Source organism: Strigops habroptila, chromosome 11, assembly GCF_004027225.2.
Source record: "Strigops habroptila isolate Jane chromosome 11, bStrHab1.2.pri, whole genome shotgun sequence".
Lineage (NCBI taxonomy): Eukaryota > Metazoa > Chordata > Aves > Psittaciformes > Psittacidae > Strigops > Strigops habroptila.
Window position 1 is genome coordinate 29,140,898 of NC_046360.1, and position 25,582 is coordinate 29,166,479.

Sequence of the window (25,582 nt, forward strand, 5' to 3'; positions counted from 1 at the left end):
TGGCTGCCCCTGATCTTAGTTATTTGAAATCTGGCTCAGTCTATCCGCTTCCGTGGTTTGTGGACATTTGGTGGGATGGATTGGCAGAGATATAGGCAAAGCTGATCATTTTTCTGCTGAAAATGGGAATTTTAGCAAATAAAAATATCATTTTATTTTAGTCTAAATGTTGCATTTTTGAAGGGTTTCAATGAAAAAATACTTGTTCGGTGATCAGATAAGACATTATCTGCCTTCTTTCAAAAGTGAATATTTTAAAAGAACACCATTTTGTTTGAAAAATAATTCAGAAAAAAGTTTCCTGGAAAATTTTGAGTGAATTTTTTTTTTTTTTTAATTTTTTTTTCTTTTTACCTTTTCCCTGAAGAAACAGAAAGCTGTTTCTCTTCTTGTACATGATATTAATTCTCACACATGAAAATTCATATTTGTATATTTCAAAGGTGGTTTACCTATAAAGTACTTTGAAACCACTATAAATTCATAGCTATGGACTCGTGGAGGTTTGTGGGCCTCTGAATTAGCTTGATGGGTAATGAATTAGACAAGGAAGTGTTGCAACAGGGAACTAAAACTCACTGCAGATACCTGGAGTGAATCCAATAGAGACAAGCAATTCACCTTCTCTCAGAAATGGCAACCAACTGCAGAGGCATAATCTTGCCAGCTTGAATGATCAATACCCTTTCAAGCTCACAGAGAAAAACAAAATACCCTAAACATGTTTGTTCAGGCAAACAAATATCCTGATTTTGGAATTTTATAGAGAGGATATAATTGCTAACCACTGTCTGCACTCACAGACCTGCAGCTTTACCATACAGCATGACAAGATGATGATTTAAGCCTCCATTCAACAAAAAGCTCTATCACAAATAAACCAGAAGCGACTGTGCTTTCATTGCGGGTTTAGTGGTTGGAGAGATTTTTGCTTTACCTCTTTCTCTGGTAGCAACTCCTCTGGGGCAGACTATTACATCTACAAGCACACAGTAAAAATTGGAAAGCTGGATTGAGGGCAAAGTGGAGCTTTTGTCTGTCTGAGTTCCAGCAGCAGACACAAGGGCTGAGTTATTCACAACTTCATTGTGAAGACTGCACTTAACATTTATTTAGACATTCCCTTTCCCTATTTACCCTTATTTTGTTCTGTGTTATTACAATAAGGAACAAAATTGTCCTGATTTCTACCACATACCATCTACTTTAACACTTTCCTATATTTTTACACCAAACACTGAGATATTCTGACATACTTAGTGCAGCCAGATTCACAACTAGAGCTTAAGTAGTGCTCTAATGTAAATGCTGATGGCAATAATAAGCTTGAGATATCCCTGCAGCACAAAGCACAAGTGGCATGCATAGGAATGGGCCCAAGCAGAAAACACGGCAATGGAACTATATTTGGAGGTAGCCTACTACTGTTAGTTCTAGCAGGATCAAATCAATATGGCTAACTCCAGTTCACTGTATTTTTACTTAGTTATGGACTTTGCTCCTCAACATGCTGTTGTCTATGAGAACACCATGGAAAGAATATCCTTTTCATGGAAAATCAGGATGCTGGTGAATAGACCACAGAAAGTGTCCAGGTTCACAGCCACTCCTGAGCCAGCACCTCCCACTGCAACCGGGCTAGATGGACCACCGTTTTCACTCAACAGGGCATTTCCTTATTGGATGTCTTTTATTACATCACTCAAGAACTTTGCTTTTATAGAAACCTGAGATCTGACACCTGGAAAAATGATGAATAATTTTTCAGCTTTGAACCAAAACTGAATTGGCAAAACTAGACAAGAAACAGGTTGCGAGTCAAACCAAAGAGGTTGAATTCTGATATTTAGTTTCTCAACATCTCAAAGGTTGTACTACTCAAAAATGTTCAATAATATTGTTTTTTTAAAATATAACAGAAAAAAAAAGTACTTACCAGGATATGTTTATAATTACTTGTTTATAAGCTATAACAATAACAAATATATGAATGTTGCATGCTAGCTCTGTGCTCCTTTACAAGGAGTATGCATACCTCAAGAAAACTGCATAGAGGTTCAATTTAAAACTGTACAGGCAGGCAGGTATATTCATTTGTAGTTGTATAATTCGTATAATTCTTAATATAGCTTTTCCTTTGCTTAATACTATTTCAAATGGTTTGTGCAGTATTGCGCATTACTCACAGCCCTTCAGCAATACATTCAAGTAGCAGGACACCTCCCTTGATGACAGTGACTGATGAGCTACTGCCAGCAGATTCAGGAGGGATCAGCAGTCTGGGTTTTCTCTCCTTGATAAAATTTGCTAAAAAATAAAATAAAATAAAAGTTAGATATGAAATCTCAGAGCCTTTGTTTATCCTTCAATAGTGCCACAAATATTACTTCTGTCAGAAGGTTTTGGACATCGATTTGTCAATTCTCTGTTTTTACTTATACGCTTTGAGAATAATCCAGGACTTTCCTGTTTCTCCTGTTAACAGTCAGAAGATGGCTACAGTAATAATAACAGGCAGCAGTACTGGTGAAGCCCCTTTTCCTAGAGTTTCATGTCCTGCTTTCCAAGCACTGGCCTTTCTATCTTACACCTCAAGCCAGACTTGGTACGCTGGTCTTCTCAGTTGCTGATCTTCTAGTCCACACCATTTTTCCTAGCACCTTTCTTCTGCATTGACTCCATCATCTGTTAATCTCAGGTGAAAACCCAGCTTTTCTGACTTGAATATCACACAGAATTGTCCTTCTTGCTACAATTATTAAATTTACAGTAAAGGAGATACAATTTGTAAAGACGACTGTTAAAATAATAAAACAAGATTGACCTACATTTGATTTCAATGGACCATTTGTTCCAGCCTGCCAAACAATGGTTTCATGATGAAATTTGCGGAGAGTTAAATGGCTATCCAGTTATCACTATAATACCAATTAGCACAGTAATGAATAAGTCCCCAAATGGTACTACTTCTTCAAAAAATAGTCAGTTACGGATGGATTGGTAAAAGATCACATGTATATCTCTGAACCATTATCTAATGTGGTATTTTTTGCCTTCCCTTGCTTTGTATCTCTACAAATCTGTGTCACAAGTGCTCAGAGCTGCAGCAAAACACTGGTGCCTCTGGATATGCTCACATATTTTCCATCTGCCCTCCACCTCCCACTGCCAAAGGCAGGCAGTGCCCCTTCCCCACCAGTGGCAGGAGTTCATACATCTCTCCCAAGGGAAAAGATGGGATTTTTGAGTATCTGTCACTCTGTGCAAGCCCTCCTTGTTCTGCTCACAAGCCTTAGTCTCCATTGGTCTGATCCGTGCTTTGTTATCCATCCCGAAACACTGGAGGAGAACCCACTTTTCAAAAACTTCAGTGCTTGTCCAGCAAAATGAGGTCTTTCAGGAGTTTCAAATTGGGAATTTCAAAACATAGACATGCTCAAAAGCAATGTAACCAAATAAACTGGAGTCAAGAGCTACATACAAAAGCCAAAACTCTAATTTTTACCTATTTTAAACAAAATTAACTTGGTGGAGAATTGCAGGAATAGCTGCTAGCTGCCTTCTGACTTGTCCACATTGCCTGTATGAACAGAATATTTTCAGGATATTGTTCCACAAAGAGGTGAACACAAAGCAAGGGGAGATGTGACTCCCCAGGATAAGAAGTGCAGTGGTGAGTATCAGACAGAGATACACGGCCAAGAGAACCACTTCCCATCCAACACCAGGTATAGCTGTAGATGGGGACAATTAACACAGAGCATCTAAAGCTTTGTAAATCCACACCTTAAGCTCACCCTGGAGTAATGCAGCCCCAGAGTGACCTTTTAGACATGAATTCATGGTTTCAAACCGTGGGTACCCAATGCCAGAGTCTTCTTAACTGCCAGAGAGGATTTGGAGCATCCAACTCTGGCTCCTGCTCTGAACTGATAACACGAGAAATGCAGGACATCAGCCTCCTTACTTACAGCACATTATGAAACGTGAATGTTGTTTTCTCAAGTAAGAAAGATACCTCTTTGTTAAAAGCACTTCAGATTTCTGTCACAAAGTACAAGATGAGCAAATTGTACTCCATGGACTATTTAAATCCATCCCATCACAATAAAGAGGCTTTTGTGATTTTCTTTTTCATGTTTCCTGAGCAGCAGCTCACATTTAATCTCAGATGGTAGATTCTCTGTTCAAAGGCTAAATAACAGATGCATTTAACTCACCCTTAGTAACCGCAGCGTTAGGTGAGCCTGAGTCATTAGCATGCTTAACTGAAATAAATAAAAGTGACAACCAAACACAAACATGCATAGTTGATATAGAATCAAAAGAAACAATAAATCAACCAAAACAAAAACATGCCCCCCCGCCATAAAAGAAAGAAACAAAGAAAAACATAAAGCAACAGATGAACAAATTTATGAAAAAACAAAGAAAAATCTTCAAATATATGTATTATTCTGCAAAATACTTAAAAAAAAATCACCTTTCCATCCTAGCTACTTAGTATAATAATAAAAGAAAATCATTACACCCTAACTAACCACTATTAAGAAATTTTATGAAAATTACCCAGTCTCTTTATTCTTGTTGCTCAACTTTTTTTCTATGCATTTTCTTAAATACAGTCTCTCAACTGGAACTTGGAGTGGTGTGGGCAGTCTCAAGCTGAATTTACATAACCATTTAGGTGTGTGCATGTGTGTGGGACTGGACTCACTAGAAAATCCACAGAGAGCAACATTTCATTTTGATATTTTTCTCACAGTTATTAACCCAAGATACGGTTTAAGCAAGTATTAAGATATACAAAGCCACTATTAATTCTTTATCTTTTTATCATATCTCAAAATCATATACTAAATATTAGGCTTTCATTCATGAAGAAAAATCTCCCTGGCTTTGTGGGCTGCATAAGCCCAAAAGGTGAGAAGTATTACTGAAACAGAAGAGTGATATTAAAGGCATAATCAGCCTCAGCAAGTGGTAGAAATGATACCAGAAACTATTACAGCCAAAAGAGATTCAAGCAAAGCAGGATAGATCTCCAGCTGGTATAAGATGCCTTAGTTCCACCAGCTTCTGTTGGGCTTTGCTGATTTAATGCAGCTGAGAGTGTGCCCTAAAAGGCTGCCTTTTTTTTTTTTTTCTTTCTTGGATATTTGTATTCTTTTCCTCTGTTTCCAACACTGATGGCTGTACACCCCATACATTCAGTGACTTTAAGCAGCTTGAATTAGCAGTTTGATACCACAGCAGGTAGATATACACCAAATAAATGCATGCGTATGACAGTGGGACAGCAAACCCCACATGCCCAAGTAAGACTCAGGGGCAGCACCTGAAACCATCTTTTGCATAAGACCCTTGGAGACTGCAGGAATACAGAGATGTTAAGATAAATAAACAAATACAATTCAGTGTTCCCTACACTACATTCATTAAGGAAACGGAAAATGCCTTGTGTGTCACTATTGATGCTCAAGGCAGCTTGCAAAGACCTGACAAGCACTGTCCCTCCCAACCACATTGTTGCACCCAGACCAACTCAGTTTGGCACCCAAGGAAGTGGGTGGCCACAGAAAGTCCTCCAGACCCAATGAAGCCCATCCATTGCTGACTGCAAGAGAAGCAGATTTCCCTAATGCATCATCGGCTTTCACTGGGGGGAGAATAGCAGGAAGAATGGGGCCCTATTGGGCCCAAACAGCTTGCAAACAGCATTTATTGGTTGAATTTAGCCCTTAGAGTAAGGTTAATAATGCAAGAATAAGCACAGTAAAATGCATTTTCTTCAGAGAATCGCATCATAGACACAGGGCACACATCTGCATTCGCTGATGCCTGGGGAGTTAGAAAAAACAACAGAAAACAAGAAACTACTCATCCACAGACTTACAACGGGAAACCTTCAGCATCATTGGCATTTTCTGTACAATCGTCCTCAGTCTTGGAAATGCTGCAAAGCAACAATAATCACTCCGACTGTCATTTTCTTCCACATTTGCAAAGTAGAGATCTCCCTTAAGGCTCATGGAGACCCTTTCATCTTGTGGAATGTGCTGCAAATCTAGCAAGAAAAAATAATTGTGATATGGTAATGATGCAGCTCTGTTTCACCAGTATGACTACTAATGCTCTCCTGTCATATGCTTGCTTCCACATACAGAATGTAACTGATGCAAAAGAGGCAGAAGACCAAGCATAACAAACAGGTCATTTACCTGAATGTAGATAATAGATAGATAATACATATTTTATGTAAATAAAATAGATAATAATAAAATAAATAGATAACAAATATTTTATATAAAATATATATTTTATATAATATATGAAGAATAATTTATAATGAAATTTGATAATTAAAAAATACCCAGTACAAAATTCCTTCTTAGGTGAAAGGAAATATCCCGCACCTTTCCCCGATACAAAGGCCTGTAACGATGGTATGGACATCACCATTTACAGGTGTCCCCCACGGTCAGTCTCCCAAACACTTTGCTCTTCTGTAACTACAGATTACAGCAGGGAAGTGTTAGTATGAACTAAGGTTGCTGCACTGTCTCGTTGTTGATCCAGCCAAATACAGGTCTGTGCTAAATATGCACGACAGGAGTAGAGAGGCTGCCTTATAAAATCAGAGGTTTAATCTGGCACCCTGTCTCTGCAAGTATTTGGTCAGCATCAGAAACAAACCCTTCATGTCATGGAGGCAATCCAAGTTACTTTGCTTCCCAAGAGCCAGAATTTGCCACAGAACACAAATGCTGAAGAATAATGTGACAGAAACCCACAAGGAACTAATTATACATACCTGACAGGTTTTTTTCCTTAGTATCATAAATCAACCATTAGTTTATGAAAAGAATAAAATAGTAATGTTAGAAATAATATATTGACACATTTTATCATCTGTACTGTAAATTCAGTAGTCCTCATTACTGGTAGACTCATTTACTGATGTACAAGATTTCTGATGTCTCATATTTAATAATATGTTGTGTCAATGCACGCTACAATTTAGCTTTGTGTTATGTAAAAACATATCTCCATTCTCCATTTTTCAATTTTTTTTTTCAGTATCCAGATCTTTTTCTTAAGCACTTGCACAATTACCATTCCCATCAATTATGAATCTGTAATGAAACTGCTCTGGAAGACAAATGTTTTAAACCTCCTCATATGAATCATGTAAAAATTGTTTACTTACCAATATTCATCCAATAGATATGCAAAGGCGGGATGCCTTTTGGAGGGTTACAGTGCAAAATCACAGAATCACCATGCTCCACATCAAGAGGCTCAATTTTTTCTTTTGGGAATTTTGGTACACCTGCACAGAAGCAAAGAAGTTCCTCTTTTATTATTCTTCCTCCTTACTATAATAAAATATTAATAAAATATTTACCTTGGCATCATTCTTTGCATTATCTGCCTTTAGTTACTACTGTTATTTACAAGTGACACAGAGTAACAATGTATTTACTAAGAGTAAGAAATCTGTGCTGCATTCTTCACTCCTAAAGTGCACAGCCTGCAGTGTTGAAAGCCAGGCAAAAACGGTGAGGTTGTAATACTTGCCCGTGATGTCCTCAGGTTTTGCTTAGGCTTTATTTTAATTCATTTATTTTCAAATACTTTCTATAGCTCCTTTGTGTGCACTGTCTGGAAGAGACAACTAAAAGTCCAACAGAATTGCAGTCTGAGGCTAAAATTGGCATAGAGAACTGTGCACTGATGGGTCCTGGGCTGCTCGCAGGGCATCAGAAACCAGTCTGGGAGTGCAATATGTTCTGGGAAGTCTTGGTTACAAAGTGATTCCAAAGAAGCAACTGCAAGTCAGTGCAGGTGAGGACAGACATCAGGCAGCTATTCAGCCTTGTGCCTGGAGTGGTCCCAGTCATCCATCTCCAGAATCAGATGAAGCAGAAGACTGGTCTAAAGACTGTATTGCCTCCTCATCCTCTCAGGTGTAAAACCTCTGCTGTGCAGAGGCAGACTTTCTCAGCAAGCTTGTCCTTCAGGATGTAGAGATAGGCTTTGCACAAAAATACACAGAGGGTGCACATGGGCTGCACTATTTGGGCTTAAATATATGTTGAATAATTAATGGATCAAGGAATTGTTCAAACACCTTGAACATCAGCACTGATGCCAGCAGGCTGTCCAAAGCCTGAGCCATGCTTGGCAAACCAGGGCAACCTGGACAGTCTTGATAGCCAAAAATGCCACAGGAGTGTATTGAAGATGAGGAGAAGCAGAGCTGGGCTGGAGCCCACACCAAACCAAGGACTGGGAGGCTGCAGCTCAGAGATTATTGCAAAGAAATCAGTCTGCGAAAAGTAACCACTCCTTAAACATATTCAGCTAAGACAGTTTCAGGGCAAACGTCTTCTGCTTTCATTTTAGGCAAGTTCAAACCAGCAAAAGTTTCAGTTCAGGCAACCCCATTAAACAGCAAAATTAACAGCGATTAAACAGCAAAGGAATGAAAGCACCCCAGCTGTGTGGAGTCAAACTGGCACGGAAAATATTGCCATTCTGGTGTTCAAGTCATGACAGGGAACTCTGATAGCAAATAAACAATTTGAAACACCAGTGGTCCAGTGGCTCTACAGGATATCTGCAGTGTCACATTGCAGCAGTCAAGCTGAAAGAGGAAGGTGAGAAATGCAGAGCCAGAACTCTGAGGAGACTTTATACATTGTAGGATTAGTAAACATAAAAGAAGCAGTCACTCTAATGCTGATTGCCTGAATGCAGATTGTGCATAGATTTTATCTCCAGGAGGATTATTAATATGTTATGAATTCTTAGGAGAGGCAAAATGAAGCTAATGAGCATTACTCACTCTGTAGGTGAAATTTCAGATAAGAAAGGGACTATATATTCAAATCCCAAATGCGCTCCACCTCGAACAAGTACTCGAACCACAGGTGGTCAGGCCTTCTGGGTTCTTCCATGCTGTTTTGTTTCACTTAATTCATTGGGAAACACACTGAAAAACTTTGATTTTTTCCTCTCAATGCATAACTTTGAGTGTTTTGAACCCTTTGAGTTTTGCAAGAAAGAAAAACTCAACTTTCATAATAAATTTCTGGGCCAGACCTTCTGATAAGCATATTTTCATGCTGGGGTGCAACAGTGTCAAAGACTAAAAAAAATAACTGTTTCTGAATTCTGCATGAGGAGATTTATTAAAATGAAGAAGCTACTCTCACATTAGACTTTGGCTCTTGCACATTAGTCTTCAGTATGTATATGGTTTTTGGGGTTTTTTTCAGTGTTTCTCTGTTTTAATTAGTGGATATTCCAGAATCAATCACTACTGATTCGTGGTTGATCACAGAAACTATCATATCTGAATTAAGCTTGAAAGTATCATACAAGATTGTGTCATGTAAGTGTTTAATACCGTATGGAGTTATCAACGCAGCACATGGACACTGTAAAATTTACAGCCAATTGATCTCTTTGCAGTGATACCATTAAAACTGTCATGTCAATCTTTCATGCAATTCCCCACACACAGATATAATGAGAGGGGACAGAGAATCCAGGGTAGCTCCAAGTGCTACCTCTCACATATCCATAACACAGGGGAGAACAACACTATTTAATGACTCTGAGAAAGGCTTGCTGAAGTGCCAGCAGGATGGCTCTCACGACATAAGCAATCAAGTGGCATGTAAGAAACAGCCATAGAGAAGACGAAAAACTGCACACCTGGCTTCTGTTATGGAAACATCTTCTAAAAGCTCATCGTGACATATAAACCTCTCAAAACAGTCTTGGGAAAGGCTTTGCTGCCCAAGTGTTATTTCTTGACAAGGCTGTACAGTGCTCAAAAACCAGAATTACAGTGCTTTGAAAGTGTGTAAACCATGGAAATGGAAGATTATCAGTGTCCAGAGTAATCTGTGCAAGGAACCAGGCTCCATTTAATCCCTGGGGTGACTCAAAGTTTAATGACTGAACTGTGCTTGAGATTAGGCTGAAATACCACTGGCAAATTAGGTTGGCTGAGAGAAATTTCAGAAACGAGGCTGGGTCACTCTCTCCTACTTCTGATCTGTTCAGAATATGCAGCATCTCAACAAAAAGCAAACAGGAGGGAGACCAATACGGTATAAAAATCTAAGTTTAATTTAGAAGTGTGAATTCAGAAATGTAGCAACCACAGTCGCAGTACTCCAGCCCCCAGCAGGATGGCTTCAGGTTTACTCAGGTACCTATTAGCACGCTTTTGTTCTACAGCTTAGCTTTTGTCTTACTGCTGACTATACGACTTAACGCAACTATAACTGTATCGACTATGGCAAGAATAGAGCCCACTCAATCTGATATTTTATGTGTTTCTCTGTGAAGTGTTGAGAAATCGAACTGAAGGAAAAGGGTTTCTCCATGTAACTGCAGAAGTTCTTGAGATCCCTGTGTCTGGTTTCTACCAGTATCTAATGTAAAATGAGAGTCATTATGGCAAATCAGCAATTAGCAAACATAGTGATGTCTTCCTACTGTAGGAAAACATCATTATACACCAGGTCTGTTTTTATACCCTTGTCTGTGGGTGCTGTGGGAGAAGTGTCCTGAGCTAGATGGATGCTTAGCCTGTCCCATCATGGATATTCTTAAGTTATTCCATACAGATAAATACTTCAAGGATGTAAGAGTGAGGGAAAGTGGAAACAGTCAAGATATTTCTATATCCTGGAATTCCCAACTCCTCAGACACTTTAATTAGCAGCTGACTGATTGGTTATGCAGACCTATAAACTTGCCGAGTGAACAGCGCAACACACCAAAGAATCTTAAACGTGACTTACAGTCACTGATTGCATACGTTGTACTGAATACAGCTTGGGCAGCTTTCGGTACTCATCTCAGTGCATCAATTGATATTCTGATGCATGTAGCATAAGCAGTAGTTAAATCTGTAATTTTCATTGCAGCCTTTGAACTGTTTATGGGATATGAACCTGCTTATTTATGGATTTTTAATTGCTGCATTAAATTGAAAAACTTTGGGAAATCTGGCAGTCAGGAAGACCATGGCTGTTAGTACATTTCTCTCAAAGAAGCTTTTATGATGGTCTTTTTTAATGCGTAAATCTCTAGCACCCTTTCCAAAATTAGGGTTGCTGGCAAAAATCAGAGTGATCCCAATGATTTAGATGGCCAGAAAAGTTGTAAAAGGTATAGGACACTGATTTAGGAGGCAGGAGGTTTAAATTTTGTTTCCATCATCTGCACATTCTCAGAGTTACTCTCGTTTGTCTTCTCTTCCATAAAGGCTATACTGAACACCTTCACAAAGCCCCCTATTTTAGTATCAGCTTGATATTTTTTAATGATTTCACAATATACACCTCTGTGTTTGTTTGTTGGAGTTTTTTTGTTGGGTTTTTTTTTTTGGTTTTTTGTTTTGTTTTTTTTTAATATTAACACAGGTTTTGCTTTCTCTGGGAATTCTAGAACTAACCTCATTGGCATAGCACAGCCTGCCACTGCACAATTTTATGTTTAGGCTATGTTTCCATTCTCAGACCTTTGGTCTTTTGGAGCAGTAGCTTTAGAAATATTGAGCATAAATCTTGATGCAGTCTACCATGAAGAGTCTTTTACACTACAGTTAATTAAAGAAGTTTAAACTGTACTTCTCCTTCCTCTGGCATTGAGCCTACTCTGTAATTCAAACAACAGATTCCCTAAATATGGGAGGAGGGTAGCTGAAGTCTGTGTTCTCACCATTTAAATTCATTTTCATGCTGCATGTATCTTGTAACAATCTGGACTGCGTAAACGATGCAAACGTATAGAGATCCTCAGACCCCATTCTTCCCCACGCTCCTTAATGTCACAATATATAGGGGAGGTGTGGTATTTTCATTATGTAGGTAAGATTTAATGATCATTTCTACTGACATTTCTATTGCTTTCCTGGAATGACTACTGTGAGTAAACAGTCTTTTGTTCTCCTTTTCAGCAACAACCTTACAGACCCAGTATTCTCCTTCTGCGGTGTAAATGTAATTTATGAAAAAAACCTGGCCTAGTCTGACTTGCTGTGTTTTCTTCACTTCATTGGCATAGTGACTTGCCAAGTAGCTTACATTTTACTTGAATAGAGCTGGCAAAGCACTGCCACCTCTGCATCATTACCATGAATGCATGCAGTGATCTCACATGTACCAGTCTCTGCTTCAAAACTTGTGGGTGAATAGAGGTAATTTATCCCAAACCCTTCTGTGTCAGTGATTGCCTAATTTACAGCGGATCTATGCACCAGCAGCTCTCTTTCACTTCAAGCACAGTTGTAGGCTATCCAGCACTTTAAAAATTCAAAGGTGTCTTCTATTACCCTCTGAATCCTGATTTAATTTGCAGCATCTACATTGCACCATTAAATGAAAGAATTGATGGCAGGAGAGTATGAATAAAAGTAAATGTGCCTTAAAAGCTGTGGGAGTTGGGTAAATCCCTCTAATATTTTATCTGTACCATTTATTTACTTTCTGGATTTAGGACTTTGCATGTACTGGCACTAAAATCCTCTCATATTTGAAAACAACCACGCTTATACCGTCTCAATTAATTTGTTACTAACTACCCCCAATATATTTAATATCTACTCAAGCTAGTAGAGACAATATTTCATCAAAACCAAAAATTATCTGCTCCGAGTACAGATACAGTAGTCTCAGATATAGACATCAACTTGTTCTTGTTTTCCATTTTTAACGATCTTTCTCAGTTCAGTAGCAATGAAGGTCCACAATAGTCTGCCCCTGGAGGTGTCATACCTTCACTGAAACATTACATTGATGTCTTGAACTGGTCTGAATATTAATGAGTCTGAGACCCTTTGCTTAAAAGAAGTTGTATTAACTCCACTGCCCTGGCCAGAATACGAAGTGAATAATTCTGTCCTGTCTAAAGCTCTGAGTAACTGCATCACTTTCCTGTTCCTGCCCAAAACTCCAGCTGACATCAGCTGCACTGTCCTACCTGTGCAGCCAACTTACATCATTAGTTCAATAAACTTCAACTTACTATACTAAAACTTTGCTCTACTCCATAGCATTCTCTACTCCAGAATGCTATTCCCTTAAAGCAACTGCAAGTTGGTAGAGATCGTATAGCAAGACATGTAATCTCAGTAATTCCTCACCAAACATCAAGCTGTTGCATTAGGGAATACTATGCAATACAGTGCAATATGAAATAAATTTCCCAAGGAAAAAAAAAAAAAAATCCATAAAACCATCTGGAAGGAAAATAAATAATGTCTTTCAGGAGAAGCGCTCATAAAGGTACATTTACATGGCATCCTTAGCAGGCCCAGGAAGTCTCCCAGCCCCTGAGATGTGCCTCATTTTCAACACGACCACAGTGCCATGACTCTCCCGCCCCGAGCTACTATGTCTAGAATGCTTCTCAGGGATATTTCCTATAAAAAAGACATGACAAAAATAATTATGCATGTTTCTCATAGCCCATTTCCTCTGCACTGACATGCTAGAAGCATTTTCTCGTAGCTAGGTAGACCTGTCACTTCGAAGGCTGAGAACACTATGGAGACATCCCCTGCTGTGTGGACACACCAATTCCACATGCGCATAGTGCTTTCAGATTGCTTGACAACAAAGCACTCTAGGAACGTGAAAATTCAGGATCCAGTCTGAAAAAAAAACCCCACTGCACTGCTGATTCTCTTCTTTCTCTATGCCACTCAGCTCCATCACAAATTCTGCTCCATGTTCCACCCTGCTCCATTGTGGAGCCAGAGAAGTTTCTTGTCCTTTTTTCTTCCACTAGGAAGGTTCTGCTTCAAATTTTCCTTACTTCTTTCATGTTTTTCAATCCTGAACTTAAGATCAATTGCGTGTTCATCTTCCTATGTTACTTCCAAACAACAAGTGCTTAAACGTATTGGTACAAAGCTAGTTGTATCAAAGTCACCTTCATCAGGACCTTGAGCTTTGTATCAGTAAGTTTCATCTTACTTCTATAAACCTGGTCCTTAAAATCACCCATTTCCTCCTCTGCCCTCCCTCTGCGCTAAGGATGGAAGGACAAGTTCCTAGGATCAGTAATTTTCACTACTATATTTTTGAGCTCATTTTTCATTCAGTTCCAGGTCTTTAATATTCTCCCCCTAAGTATTTATATCAAACCCAGAGTGGTACTGACATCAGGCTAATGAACTTGCAGTTGGTTGGATCACTTCCCTTTGAGCTTTCAAACATTTGCGTCAGCTGCTATTTTGGAGTAATAAACTGCTATTTCTCCCATCCTTTCCCCCAGCTTCTGTTTCCTTGCCCTGAGATAGAGACCATACTGTCCTCCCAATTTCTGGGCACTCAGTGACATTTGCCAAGATGAAATATTACAGTCTTATGACTCTTCATGGCATTTGCTTCCCAATAGATGTTTGGAAAATGAAAACATCAGCTAATTCCTAACTCTTTATCAAATACATTCCTCCAGTATTAGCGAGAACACTCCAACTTTAACTCAGGAGTTTCCCCAAACTTACAGTGTCTTTTACAAAATTTCCCCAAAGTGAGTTGACTGGAAGCAATTTTCTTTTCTCTGACAATGACTTCCTATTCCTTTACAGCCGACTACATTTTTAATCTTTAATATATTTCCAACACTATTTCATGATGTTTGTCATTATTCCTATGTTTTGAGAACAGTTAATATATTTCAATAACTGTACTGTAGTTAAGTATAACCATCAGGCTACTCTGATGTTTTTTTCTGCCATTTATCTCTCCAAATATTTTAATTACTTTGTTTTCATGATGTGCTGGCATCAGCTCACAAATTGTCTCTGCCCAGATAGGTTCAGAATTTACCAGACTACAACTCTTGTCAATATTTGTGCTTTCTTCTTTGCAGAAAGAGAAAAATATTAGAAGAGGAAGCATTGCAAGAGCAAAAAGTGGCTCTTAAGCAAATACAAATCAGAAAAGAATTCTTAGGGGGGTAATGGCAAAGGCAAAGCAAGTACTTTATGAAAGCATTTGAATACTCAAGTCAAAGTAAGTAATTTCCTGTCATTGAACATTCAGCTCCTGAGATGGTTATTAAAAAGTTTATACTAATTTACCCACCAAACCATTCTCTACAGGCAAAGTGGGACAGACAATACTCAGAAATGAAAAGTAAATCATAAATGTTTTCCAAATGATTATATTGGGGAAAACATATACATAATCTACCCAGTGCATTTGAACTAATTAAAGTTGGTAAGGAACATCAGTATCAGCATGTTGAAACCTGTAAGGAGTTGATAGTCCACAGGTATTGTCTGGAATCCTGCATTCAGATTTGTGTTCTGTCCTCAAAACCAAGAATGAAATTAAATCATTCCACGAGGCACATAGAGTTTTTCCTTCCAATATTCACTGAACAACAAACAGTGTATGTTTTACCATGTATCACCTTAGTAACTCGTGCTTTCCCATTTAATTTGAGGAAACAGAGTTTTCATCTTAAAAAAAAAAAGCCCCAAACCAAAAGCAAAGTAAAAGCCCTTACTTGGAACAATTAGCTCAATTTCTTCTGACATGGCAGTTCCCAGCACATTGGATGCAAAGCAACGATATTTCCCTTGAAAATTGGTGATGATTCCACGGTTTTGAATCACGAATGTTCCAGAGTTGTTAGTTGCAACTATCCTTGGGTCAGATAACAAATTAAATGGTTTTCCATCCTTAGTCCAGTTAAAGCTGAAAAATAAGACCAGTGTTACACAGGACAGGTCACAGAACAGGGAGCACTATGGTACAAAACCAGTGGTAAATATGGGTTCAATAATGTACTATTAAAATAAAAGAAAAAACCTAATGTAGGAGAGAGTTAAATAACCACTGTGCTACCATAACTTGTGGTAGCTACTGGGCATATCTCTCCTATCGGACACTTTACTTTTGGACAACTGACTGTGACATGAAATAAACACAAAGCTTAAGGCAAGGACAATAAATGAAAGAGGCCATCTGCAAAAGCAAGACCCACACAGTAAAAAGAATTAGAGGTCTACGAAAAAGCTGTGTCTGTAGAAGAGTTGGTACTTTTGACCAGCAAAGATTGACAGGAGCTTTTCTCACTAGCTACAGGAGATACTATAGTCGAACCCAGGAGAAACCGAGGTAGCTAAACTGAGTTTCTCCTGGTCTTGACACAGCATCAATTGTAGCTTTGATGCTACTGGGGTGTGATTTTGATTAATGCTGAAGTTTTGGTCATAGTTTATGTATCTGGATGGAAGTCTCAGACGGATTGAAATCAGGCTAAAGTGGATCAAAATCAGAGACAGTTGGAAATTAGAATATTACATGCATCTAGTGGAAGATGTAAATTTTTCAATATTTCAAGAGAAAAAAATAAAGTCAACAGAAATGGATGTTTTGGCATCTTCACTAGCACTGGCAGAACTGCCTTGCTACAGTATGGAAAGGAATAGGGGTTCCTATTGCCTAACCAGCACTATCACATACATTTAAATATACTGGAAAACTTTTCATTAATCCACTGACAAACCGTGAAGCAAAGAAAATTTATTATCATGTTACAAATCTCCATTCAGAGCTCAATTAAAAATTATCAAATCATCTTGATATAAAATAACAATTGTCTTTTTAAAGCAAGTTTAAATTGTGTTGCAGAGAAAGAAGGGGGGAAAGATTAGAGTAAAAATAACATGCAAACCAGCTATTAATTTAGCCCATGCACCATTCAGTGGTGAAAGCCTCAGGAGAAGCTTTTACTGTGTTATTACATTTTTGTTAATCACATTTTCATTAAAAATGTTTCTTTTTCACACTGGTGTAAAATACATAAAGTCTATCTTTGGATATTTATTTGAATAAGTCCTTATGTGTATATTTGTAACATCACCGTGGCTATGATGATGCTAGGTACAGACAAGGTATCTGATAAAATGCAAATGTGATCTTTGAATACACAGTTTAATGTGCTTGGTATTTTCAGGGTTGCTGTGGAAAAGGCAGAACAGCTGGGACCCTTTGATTACCATTACACATCTCCTATCTTTTGCAGCACTGCCCAGACAAGCTTTTTTAAATCAGGGGGTGAACTTAGCACATGCAAGGGACATCTCCCAACAAGAAAAAGACATGCTGATAACTATTCACAGAGTGAGTGGAAGTGATGGAGCAATAAAAGCTGAATGGCCTAAATGGAAACCCAAACCTTAACCTTGTCTTATGATGATGAGCAGGTTACTGTATATCACCTATTCCTCCCCTCCTCAAAACCAGAGCGATGTTTGGCAAAGGCTAAAAGCAAATTCAATTTCTGCTTGCTTCTCTGGGTCAAAGCAGTACTCACGCGGGCTGTGGGTTTCCTCTAGCTTCACATTTAATTGTAAAGTCCTCATCAAAGGGGTAGGCAATCTGGGTGTGGGATTGCTCCGTGATTGTTGGAAGCTGTGCAACTGAACACAAAGAAGTACCAGGTTAAAACACCATCCAAGCAAAACTGTGCTCTGCTCAGGTTCTTTCTTAGAACAGATCAATGTCAGGATTGCCTTACACCTGCAAAGAGTGAGGCACTGTCAATACTCTCTGTTCCCCAAACTGAACACTGTTATTGCCTCAACAGCCAGAGGAAAGCTTGATGGCACTGACTGCACCCAGCCAGCCGCTCATGGGCATCACCTGCACATGCTTCCATGTACGACCAACCCATCCAGGGCAGAGGAGAGCTCTGGCCATGCTAAAGCTAAAGTCAAAGCATGGGTGTGTGTAATGGTAAATTTATTCAGTGGTGAAGTCAGTAGCTGGATTTTTAATCCAGATAGATACACATATATGAAGTAGCAAATTGCTATGTCCATCCTGGATAAAATTGCCAGGAAATCCATGGGCTGAAAAGATGACGTAATGCCCCCTCTAGGGTACGGCGGTTATCAGTGACACAGTCACATAATGATGTTTCACTAACTTTTTTTTTTCTAGAGGAATTAGTGTTGTGAATGTCTGTGTAACAGAGCCACACAAGGGAGGATGCTCCCCACAGAGGAGCTGGGGATAATAGGATCATCACATTGTTATAAACAGCCAGGAAGAAAATTAACATGCTCTTTGGTTTCTCTTTTAAGTCCAGGAAGCTCAAAGCTCAAGCAAAACGTGGTGTCTTGCCATGCCATGTGGTCTCAAAGCTGAACACTTCCAAGCACACCAGCTTCACTGATCAGACATAATTCCTTTTTATTAAAATATAAAATGCTTCATTAAAGCAAATTAAGGGCTAGGTGGTTCCTCTGTGGAGGTACATAGAAGCAGTGGATGCCCAGATAGTTTGTCCTGCACTTTATAGTCACAGCTCCACTTCTACTTTATTTAAACACAAGGAGCCACTGCTGTACCTTCCTCTAAAAATACATTCTACTTCCAAATGCTGTTAACCCAATTCGGATAGCTTTAGAAGAATATCCTATAACCCTGCTTGATCGATTCACATTTGCAGCCAGGGCCATTGGCAGACTCTGGAGCACTAACAGCTCACAGCAGGTCCACATGATGCCCTCAAACTGGCCTGTGTCCTACTCTGAGGCTACAGCACCCAAAGCACTGCAAAGAGCCTACATGTCTTTTTCCTTAGGTTAATTTATTTATTTTCTCCCACTATAATTCATAAAATCAATATTGTTGAGTTTTGCTTCTTTGGGTTTCTCTCCCACCCCCCAAAAAAATAAAACTGTAGTTTGCAATCCTCCTGGTCCACTTATGTTTGAAAAATGCAAAGGTTGAGAGGTCTGGGCTGTACTCCAGGCAGTGGAGTCCACTGGTGTTCATTGTATTGTCCCTTATGAGCCTCATCCCAGATTTTACACGTGTCCTAAAACCACACCAACCGTGTAAAATCAGCAGTTTGAATGCATTCATAGCCAGAGAGGGATAAAGGACGTGCTCCCCAGGGCAGTATGTAGGCGTAGGAAATACTTCTCTGGGGACTAACATACGCCTTGAGACATACACCTGCTCCTTTTTCAGACTCAAACAGCAAGTTGCAAGACAAGTAAAGGTATATGTACCTCACAGAAGCTTCAGGAAGATTCAGAGCCAAAATGAGGAATTTATGTGAAGGACAAAACCAAACCCTCAGAGCCAAGGGCTGCATTGGATTGCAAACACCAGATATATGATAGTAGGCAAGTTTACTGCTACATTTATAGAATCATAGAATCATAAAATTATGGAATGGTTTGGGTTGGAAGGGACCTTAAAGATCATCTAGTTCCAACCCCCTGCCACAGGCAGGTACACCTTCCACTAGATCAGGTTGCTCCAACCTGGCCTTGAACAATGTCAGGGATGGGGCAGCCACAGCTTCTCCAGGCAACCTGTGCCAGTGTCTCACAACCCTCAGAGTGAAGAATTTTTTCCTAATGTCTAATCTAAATCTACCTTCTGTCAGCTTGAAGCCAATCCCCCTTGTAGGTGGACACCTTAGACCTAGGTCACCACTTGTTATGCAGGGCTGTAGGCATAACATACCATAACCTATTCCACTTCTATTCTATTCTATTCTAATGTAGTCCATTCCATTCCATTCTGTTCCATTCCTTTCTGTTCCATTTTATACCGTTGCACTCCATTCCACTGCATTCTATCCCATTCCACTCCACACCATGCCATTCCGTGCCACTCCATACCTCTCCATTCTGTTCCATTCCATTCCACTCCATTCCATTCCCCATGCTCACCCTGAGCTGAATAACGAGATTGTTATTTCCCTGTCCAAAAACACTTTCAAGGACACAAATCACAAAGCTTACAAGTGGAAACAGGATTTTATTTTATGAGCAGGCTGATGCATTCTTCAACTTAGCTTGAAAAAACATCTCTTGCAGCCTGTGAAAGGAAAGCCAAGAACCATGGAAAGCAGCAGCAGGAAGACAGACCAAGCAGTCCCTGTCTCCTGAAGAATGAGAACGCGAAGGATGAGCATCAGGACCAACCACACACAAATGTTCAACAATACCATGAGGTATTTCCCAGCACATGACACCTACCAATGACAAGCACCATATTGACTTCCAGTATGGCCAGGAATAAAGGAAAAGAGCTCTTGTGCCTGTCTAGTGCTGATATTGCACACAGGGAGAGCTGGAAAGTGGCAGCTGCTGATGGGGCAGCAAGTCTGAAGCCCTTCCAAGTGCATGCTGCTTTGCACAAGCAAGAACTCCCAGGGAAATGGAGCCAATGGAGCAGAGCTTGCTCCTGCTCCGAGCTTGCACTGCGCAATGAAGCCAGAGAGTGCCAGGGAATGAGTGGTGCCCTGGAAGTGCGAGAGCAGCAGGCAAGAATTGAGCCCAAGGGGGCCGGGGAAGCCCTGACAAGGGGATGTGCTCAATGCTACGGAGGAAAAGCAGCAAGTCCTGGGGCCACGCTGGGACCATCCTGGGAGTCCAGAAGGCTTCCTCCCCTCTGGATGCAGGGCACAAGGACCACCTGCGTGGAGCACGAGCAGCAGCCTTTGGGACACAGTGGCCCAAAGAAGCCCTCTCAAGAGGCTGTGCTCAGCTGCAGATGAAGGCAAAAAACAGTGGGGACACTCACAGGTCCTCCCTGGGCGGAAAAAAGCCTTCCCCCCTGCAGCTGCAGGACATGAGGGGCCACCTTCGTGGTGCATGAGCAGCAGGCAGTAACACAGTCAGAAGGGACCAGAGAAGCCCTGACAAGTGGTCCTGCTTGCTGTTCAGAGGAAGGCAAAAAACCCCCGGGACCAGTGCCAATTTGTCCCGGGGGGCAAATTCCTTCCTGACTCCAACACTGGTGATCGGCTATGCCTGAGCATGTAAGCAACGTCCACAGGCTCGTCACACCTCCCAGAAGATGTCCAAGCCCTGTTCTCCCTCAACCTGAAGCCACCTCAGGGGCTGCCGAGAGTGGCCAAAGGCCCCCGGCCTCATTAACCTTGGGGGCAAGAATCCTTCCTACACCTGGCAGGGCACCAGTGGCTGCTCCAAAGCACTGGGATCCCTGGAAACATCTCTGCATCCAATTGCTTACAGCTGCTGCCCCTGGCTTCATGAGGGATGAGGATGGTGAGGTCTGAAGTGCTCCTCAAGAAGGCATTCCTATGCCTATGCTCCAAAGCACTGGGATCCCTGGAAACATCCCTGCACCCAATTGCTTACAGCTGCTGCCTCTGGCTCCATGGGGGATGAGGATGGTGAAGTCTAAAGTGCTCCTTAAGAAGGCATTCCTATGGTTTGGCCATGGCTATCCAGTTGAAAAAGACTGCTATCCCTCCAATTAAGCTAAGAAGCTGGTCCCGCCCAGAGCTGGTCTTGCAGCAGAGAACCTCCAGCAGCCTCGACTTAGCTGCTCGTCTTCCTGCCTCACATCCCTTTGAGTAACTCCACCAGCTTAAGGACTTCCTCTCCGATGTCTTTGGGCGGCCTCAGGCCATGTCTGCCAGGGGACACAGGAGGCTGCTCTCTTTTATCCTGTCCTGGGGCATTGTGACTGGTGGTGGAATGGAATAGAACAGAAATGGAATGGAACGGAATGGAAGAGAATGCAATGCAATGCAGTGCAACAAAATACAAATTACTAGGGATGCTGGGCTTTTACTGAACAGAACGTTTAAACAAAGAGTGAGCATGTCCATGTAAACAGGTCCAAAAAAAGTAGCTTACATTTTTATCACACCTGAATTTCCCAAAGGCTATGTTCTGGCAGAATTAAATTCATAATGGAACAACTGAAAAGCAGGATTTAATATTTTTTTCTTCAGGGAAAGGTTAAAAAAAAAAGATAACAAAACAAAACATCAGAGTGTTCAGTAAAATAGCTACAACTCACCTGATAATGGTATTTCAATAGCTGCTGCCAAACTCAATACAAAGAAAAACAGGCATATGGTGATCCCTTTTGTTCTTAATAGCATCTTCATCACTCTTCTGTAAACAAGGAGTCCAAACAGAATGAGAGATAACTTACGCTTCCTCTCACCGTCACTTCAAATCAGATGTAAGGATGTGAAATTGAAAGTCTAGTGAGGAGAACAAAGAACCATATTAGCTTGCAATATTAACTTGATTCGAACAAGGTTACTAAATTAAAGCAATACTTTAGGATTTGCAGCTAAATCGCAAACTGCCCTGAGCGGTACAGTTTCCTGTTGTCTCTCCCCACTCCCTGGCTTCAGGAAGGTCCTCTATTACATTTCGGGGGAAAAAAAAAAAGCATGCACAAAAGTAAAATCCACTATAACACTGAAGTATAATTATTTTTTGTTTTGCAATTAAAAGTAGAGATGGTTTAAAAGATGACCTATTTGTAATCATTCCACTTCATAAATTTTTCTAATGACAGCTGTGTAAGTTGGAAAGTAATGTAACAGATCTAATGAGAGAAATTTGGTACACTAACAACCTTGTTCATAAATCTCATATGTCTTTTATCTTTCATTTATGTTTAAAAAAGGACACAATTTCGTTCATTAATGAGGACCAGAACATGAAACCTCTGCTTTTCCTCCATAATCTCAGAACTACTATACATAGATTTTACACAATCCATTATACATCCTTAGGTTCTACATTACCAGGAAAAATGTCAAGTGTCTGCCAAAAAGAGACATATTCAGCTCTAATGAGCATTTAAGTGTAATTCACACAGGAGTAAAGGAGAGAGAACTCTACAGATGTGGGTGTATGGAGGATTTCGGTCATCAGCATCATTCACAGTACCTCAGCGAAATATTAACCAGTATATGTTTGTACCTGTGCATCTTCTAACACAAAATGCTTAAGGGACATCAGTCTCAAGCGAATTTAGACCTCAGTTGTCAAGATAATTTTGCAAGAAAAATTTTCAGGGCGGGGCTACTCTGCTGGAGATAAGGACCAACTCACATGGCACAGCAAGCTCTGATTCAAGCCATTAAGCAAAGCTGTACAACCATGGCAATGTATTTCCAGACTAAGCCTGGCTCGCACACAGTGCTTGTATCTTTGCACATACCACCCGCTTAATCCCCGGATCAGAAAAACAATCCCCAGATCACCGAGAGCAGTTGGCATGCAGGGACAGGCAGGAGGTGGGACACTCGTGATGGGCAGCGTGCTGGGGACACTCGCCCTTGCCCAGTACAGCTGGCTGCAGCTGGAGCAGAGACAGCACCAAGCCATGCAGCTCACACACTCCAGTCTGTGATGGTTTGCTCCTGGTGGTTCGTTTGCTGGACCTCTACAAAACACAGGCACAAAGCAGAGATTTCCCTTTTGCCCTGCATGCTCCCTCTCGCATTGGCTCTGAGAGATGAGCAACAGGTTATTCTGTGGCCCTTTCTGCAGAGGCATTAGCGGAATAATTTCTATTCACACAGTCACCAGTTCATGAAAACTTCCTGGAAGTTGACATCTTTGAGACCAAAATCCCTGGGTGAAGATTGAAATTGGCCAACAAGGGGACAAGAGACAGACACCATAATCACATAAGCCTCATTTGTTTAGAAATGAGGCTAAAAAACAGATGTCTTATAAGTATCTCAGGCAGCAAGTGTTCGCTAATGGAAGAAGCTGACTAATCTGCTTAATGCCTTGGTCTGCAGAGGGGGGTGGCACAGAGGGGCACTGGAGGGGACAGGCACCCACTGGCTGAGCTGCCACCCCAGGCAGCTGGGGGTCTGGGTGAAAATCAGGCAGAATCAGGCAACATCATTAAGTTCTGTTTTGTGGTAGAGGAGGTTTCTCTCAGTTTGATTTCCCCTAGCTCTAACTTGCAAGCAATAGACATTTCCAAACCTCAGTCCAACAAAATCTGGGCAGTGTCACAGCATGGGCACTACACAAAACCCACAGCAGTCCCAGGCAGCATCTACCTGATGGCTGCACAACTTTTGTCACTGCAGACGGCGCTCTCCTCCCCTGCCTTACCTGGTGCTGGCAGACGCTTAGCTCCAGATCTATCTGTGTCATCGATGGTAAAACAGATGCTCTGACAGCAAACCCTCCAGCCACACAACTGCAATTCAGGCTCATAAAAATCCGACCAGCGCTGCTGCTTGCAGACAGTGCATTAATGGCAGTGAAGCCTCTCCTCCACCATCTGCTGACAGCTCTGGGTAGCAAAGCAGCTCATGTCAGGATTCCAACCGGAGGAAGGGGAGGTAAGATTACAGGTGTGCAGCTTGCTAAGGTTGCAGGCTGACTAGTGGGAAGCTGCTTCTTATATGAATGTGACAAAGCACTGTATGGATTCAGATTAAATTCAAGGAAAAAACAGGAAAACAGCTTGATTCCTTACCCAAACCCATTAGCTCACACTGTATTTCTTTTTTTTTTAATAAAGTGGCAGAGAGCGAAGAAATGTACCAAATAAAAAGGATATCTTTTATCATGTCGGACGGCACGACTTGCCTTTGCAGGCTGCTGTAATTAGTTGGTCTGTCTAGCGCCTTGCTCTTTTTCCCTGTGTTGAATACTAATGCAGGGGGCCGACAGCACCAGCATTTGGAAGCAGCAAGCACTTGGGGCCCAACGGTGCTGGACTTGTGCACAGAAATCAGATACTTCTAAAGGCCACTTGGAAATCTCCCTGCAGCTGCATTTAATCTCTGCTGTTTTATTCTGTGGTAGTTTCCACAAGGTACAGTCCCAGAGTGACCTGAATTAAGCAACAGTATCTTTACAGAGGTATTTACCTAGTGATAACTATCCAACAAGATAAGCCTCCTGTTCATATGTTATATATATTACACCTAAGAGAGTAGCAGAGACGTTATCCTGCTGTGCTGGCTGCAACAGCAGTTATTATGGAAGTCTAATACCTAACACACATCCCCCTGTACATGCCCCACTCAGCCAGTTGCTCTTCTATGCCCTGTTCTGGAGAGTGATGGTCCTCAGCAGACAGACAGGTGAGACATACATCATCCCTGCATGGAGACCTGTGTCAAACAATTAACCTTATTTAAGGTGATGTATAGACAGGCTTGCAAAGCACTAGCATTTAGTATGGCTGTCACGTGTTTGGCTGTCCTACCAAGCCTCAGGCCCACAGCTCAGCTGAAACTGCAGAGCCCCTGATTAAATCACCATCCTTCCCTCTCATCTCCGGCATCCAAACAACCCTGAGCCCCTTCCTAAATGAGCAATATCAGACATCCTCCAGACACCCCATCCATCCCAGCCTTAAACTCAGCCACGTACCCAAACTTCAGGCAGCACGGTCTTTCTCTCCTGTGATGATTAAACTCCAAACCAAAAGTTCTCATCTTGTGCCAGTTCCTAGCAAATGAACAATTTAGCTGCTTAAGTAATTTGGAGAAATGAATGAGGTAGCTGTGCAAGCACTTGGCAGCTACAGGCAGGTTTCGGTCTTGCTGGTGCCAAAGCACAATGCTCTCCTAGCGTCTACTAAGTGCCAGTGAGCAACATGCAAAATCTTGACCTTGGTAAAAACATCAGCCCTGCCCTCTGAACCAGTGAGCTGGATGAGGCCCAAAACTTCCTGTGGACCCCTGCTTTTTCCCAGGAATTCCATATCCTCCTTTGTTCTCATGAGCTGTTGGCTGCAGCATCCCTTGC

At 41.0% G+C, this 25,582-nt stretch overlaps 1 protein-coding gene across 25 annotated transcripts in view; it reads right to left on the reverse strand.

Annotated features, from left to right (window-relative positions):
* Positions 1-25,582, reverse strand: part of CHL1 (cell adhesion molecule L1 like) — a 140,188-nt gene that overhangs the window by 38,907 nt on the left and 75,699 nt on the right. For 14 of the 25 annotated variants that reach the window (XM_030500957.1, XM_030500956.1, XM_030500961.1 and 11 more), the window contains 7 exons: positions 21,852-22,041; positions 17,365-17,470; positions 15,550-15,740; positions 7,211-7,333; positions 5,897-6,067; positions 4,221-4,268; positions 2,187-2,307 (listed from right to left, as the gene is read on the reverse strand). In XM_030500957.1, the coding sequence (XP_030356817.1) occupies positions 2,187-2,307; positions 4,221-4,268; positions 5,897-6,067; positions 7,211-7,333; positions 15,550-15,740; positions 17,365-17,470; positions 21,852-21,942 (851 nt within the window). In that variant the 5' untranslated portion in view covers positions 21,943-22,041. Of the gene's footprint in view, positions 1-2,186; positions 2,308-4,220; positions 4,269-5,896; positions 6,068-7,210; positions 7,334-15,549; positions 15,741-17,364; positions 17,471-21,851; positions 22,042-23,929; positions 24,229-25,582 lie in introns of those variants that run through there. The other 11 variants (XM_030500969.1, XM_030500966.1, XM_030500971.1 and 8 more) reach the window with 5 other exon arrangements.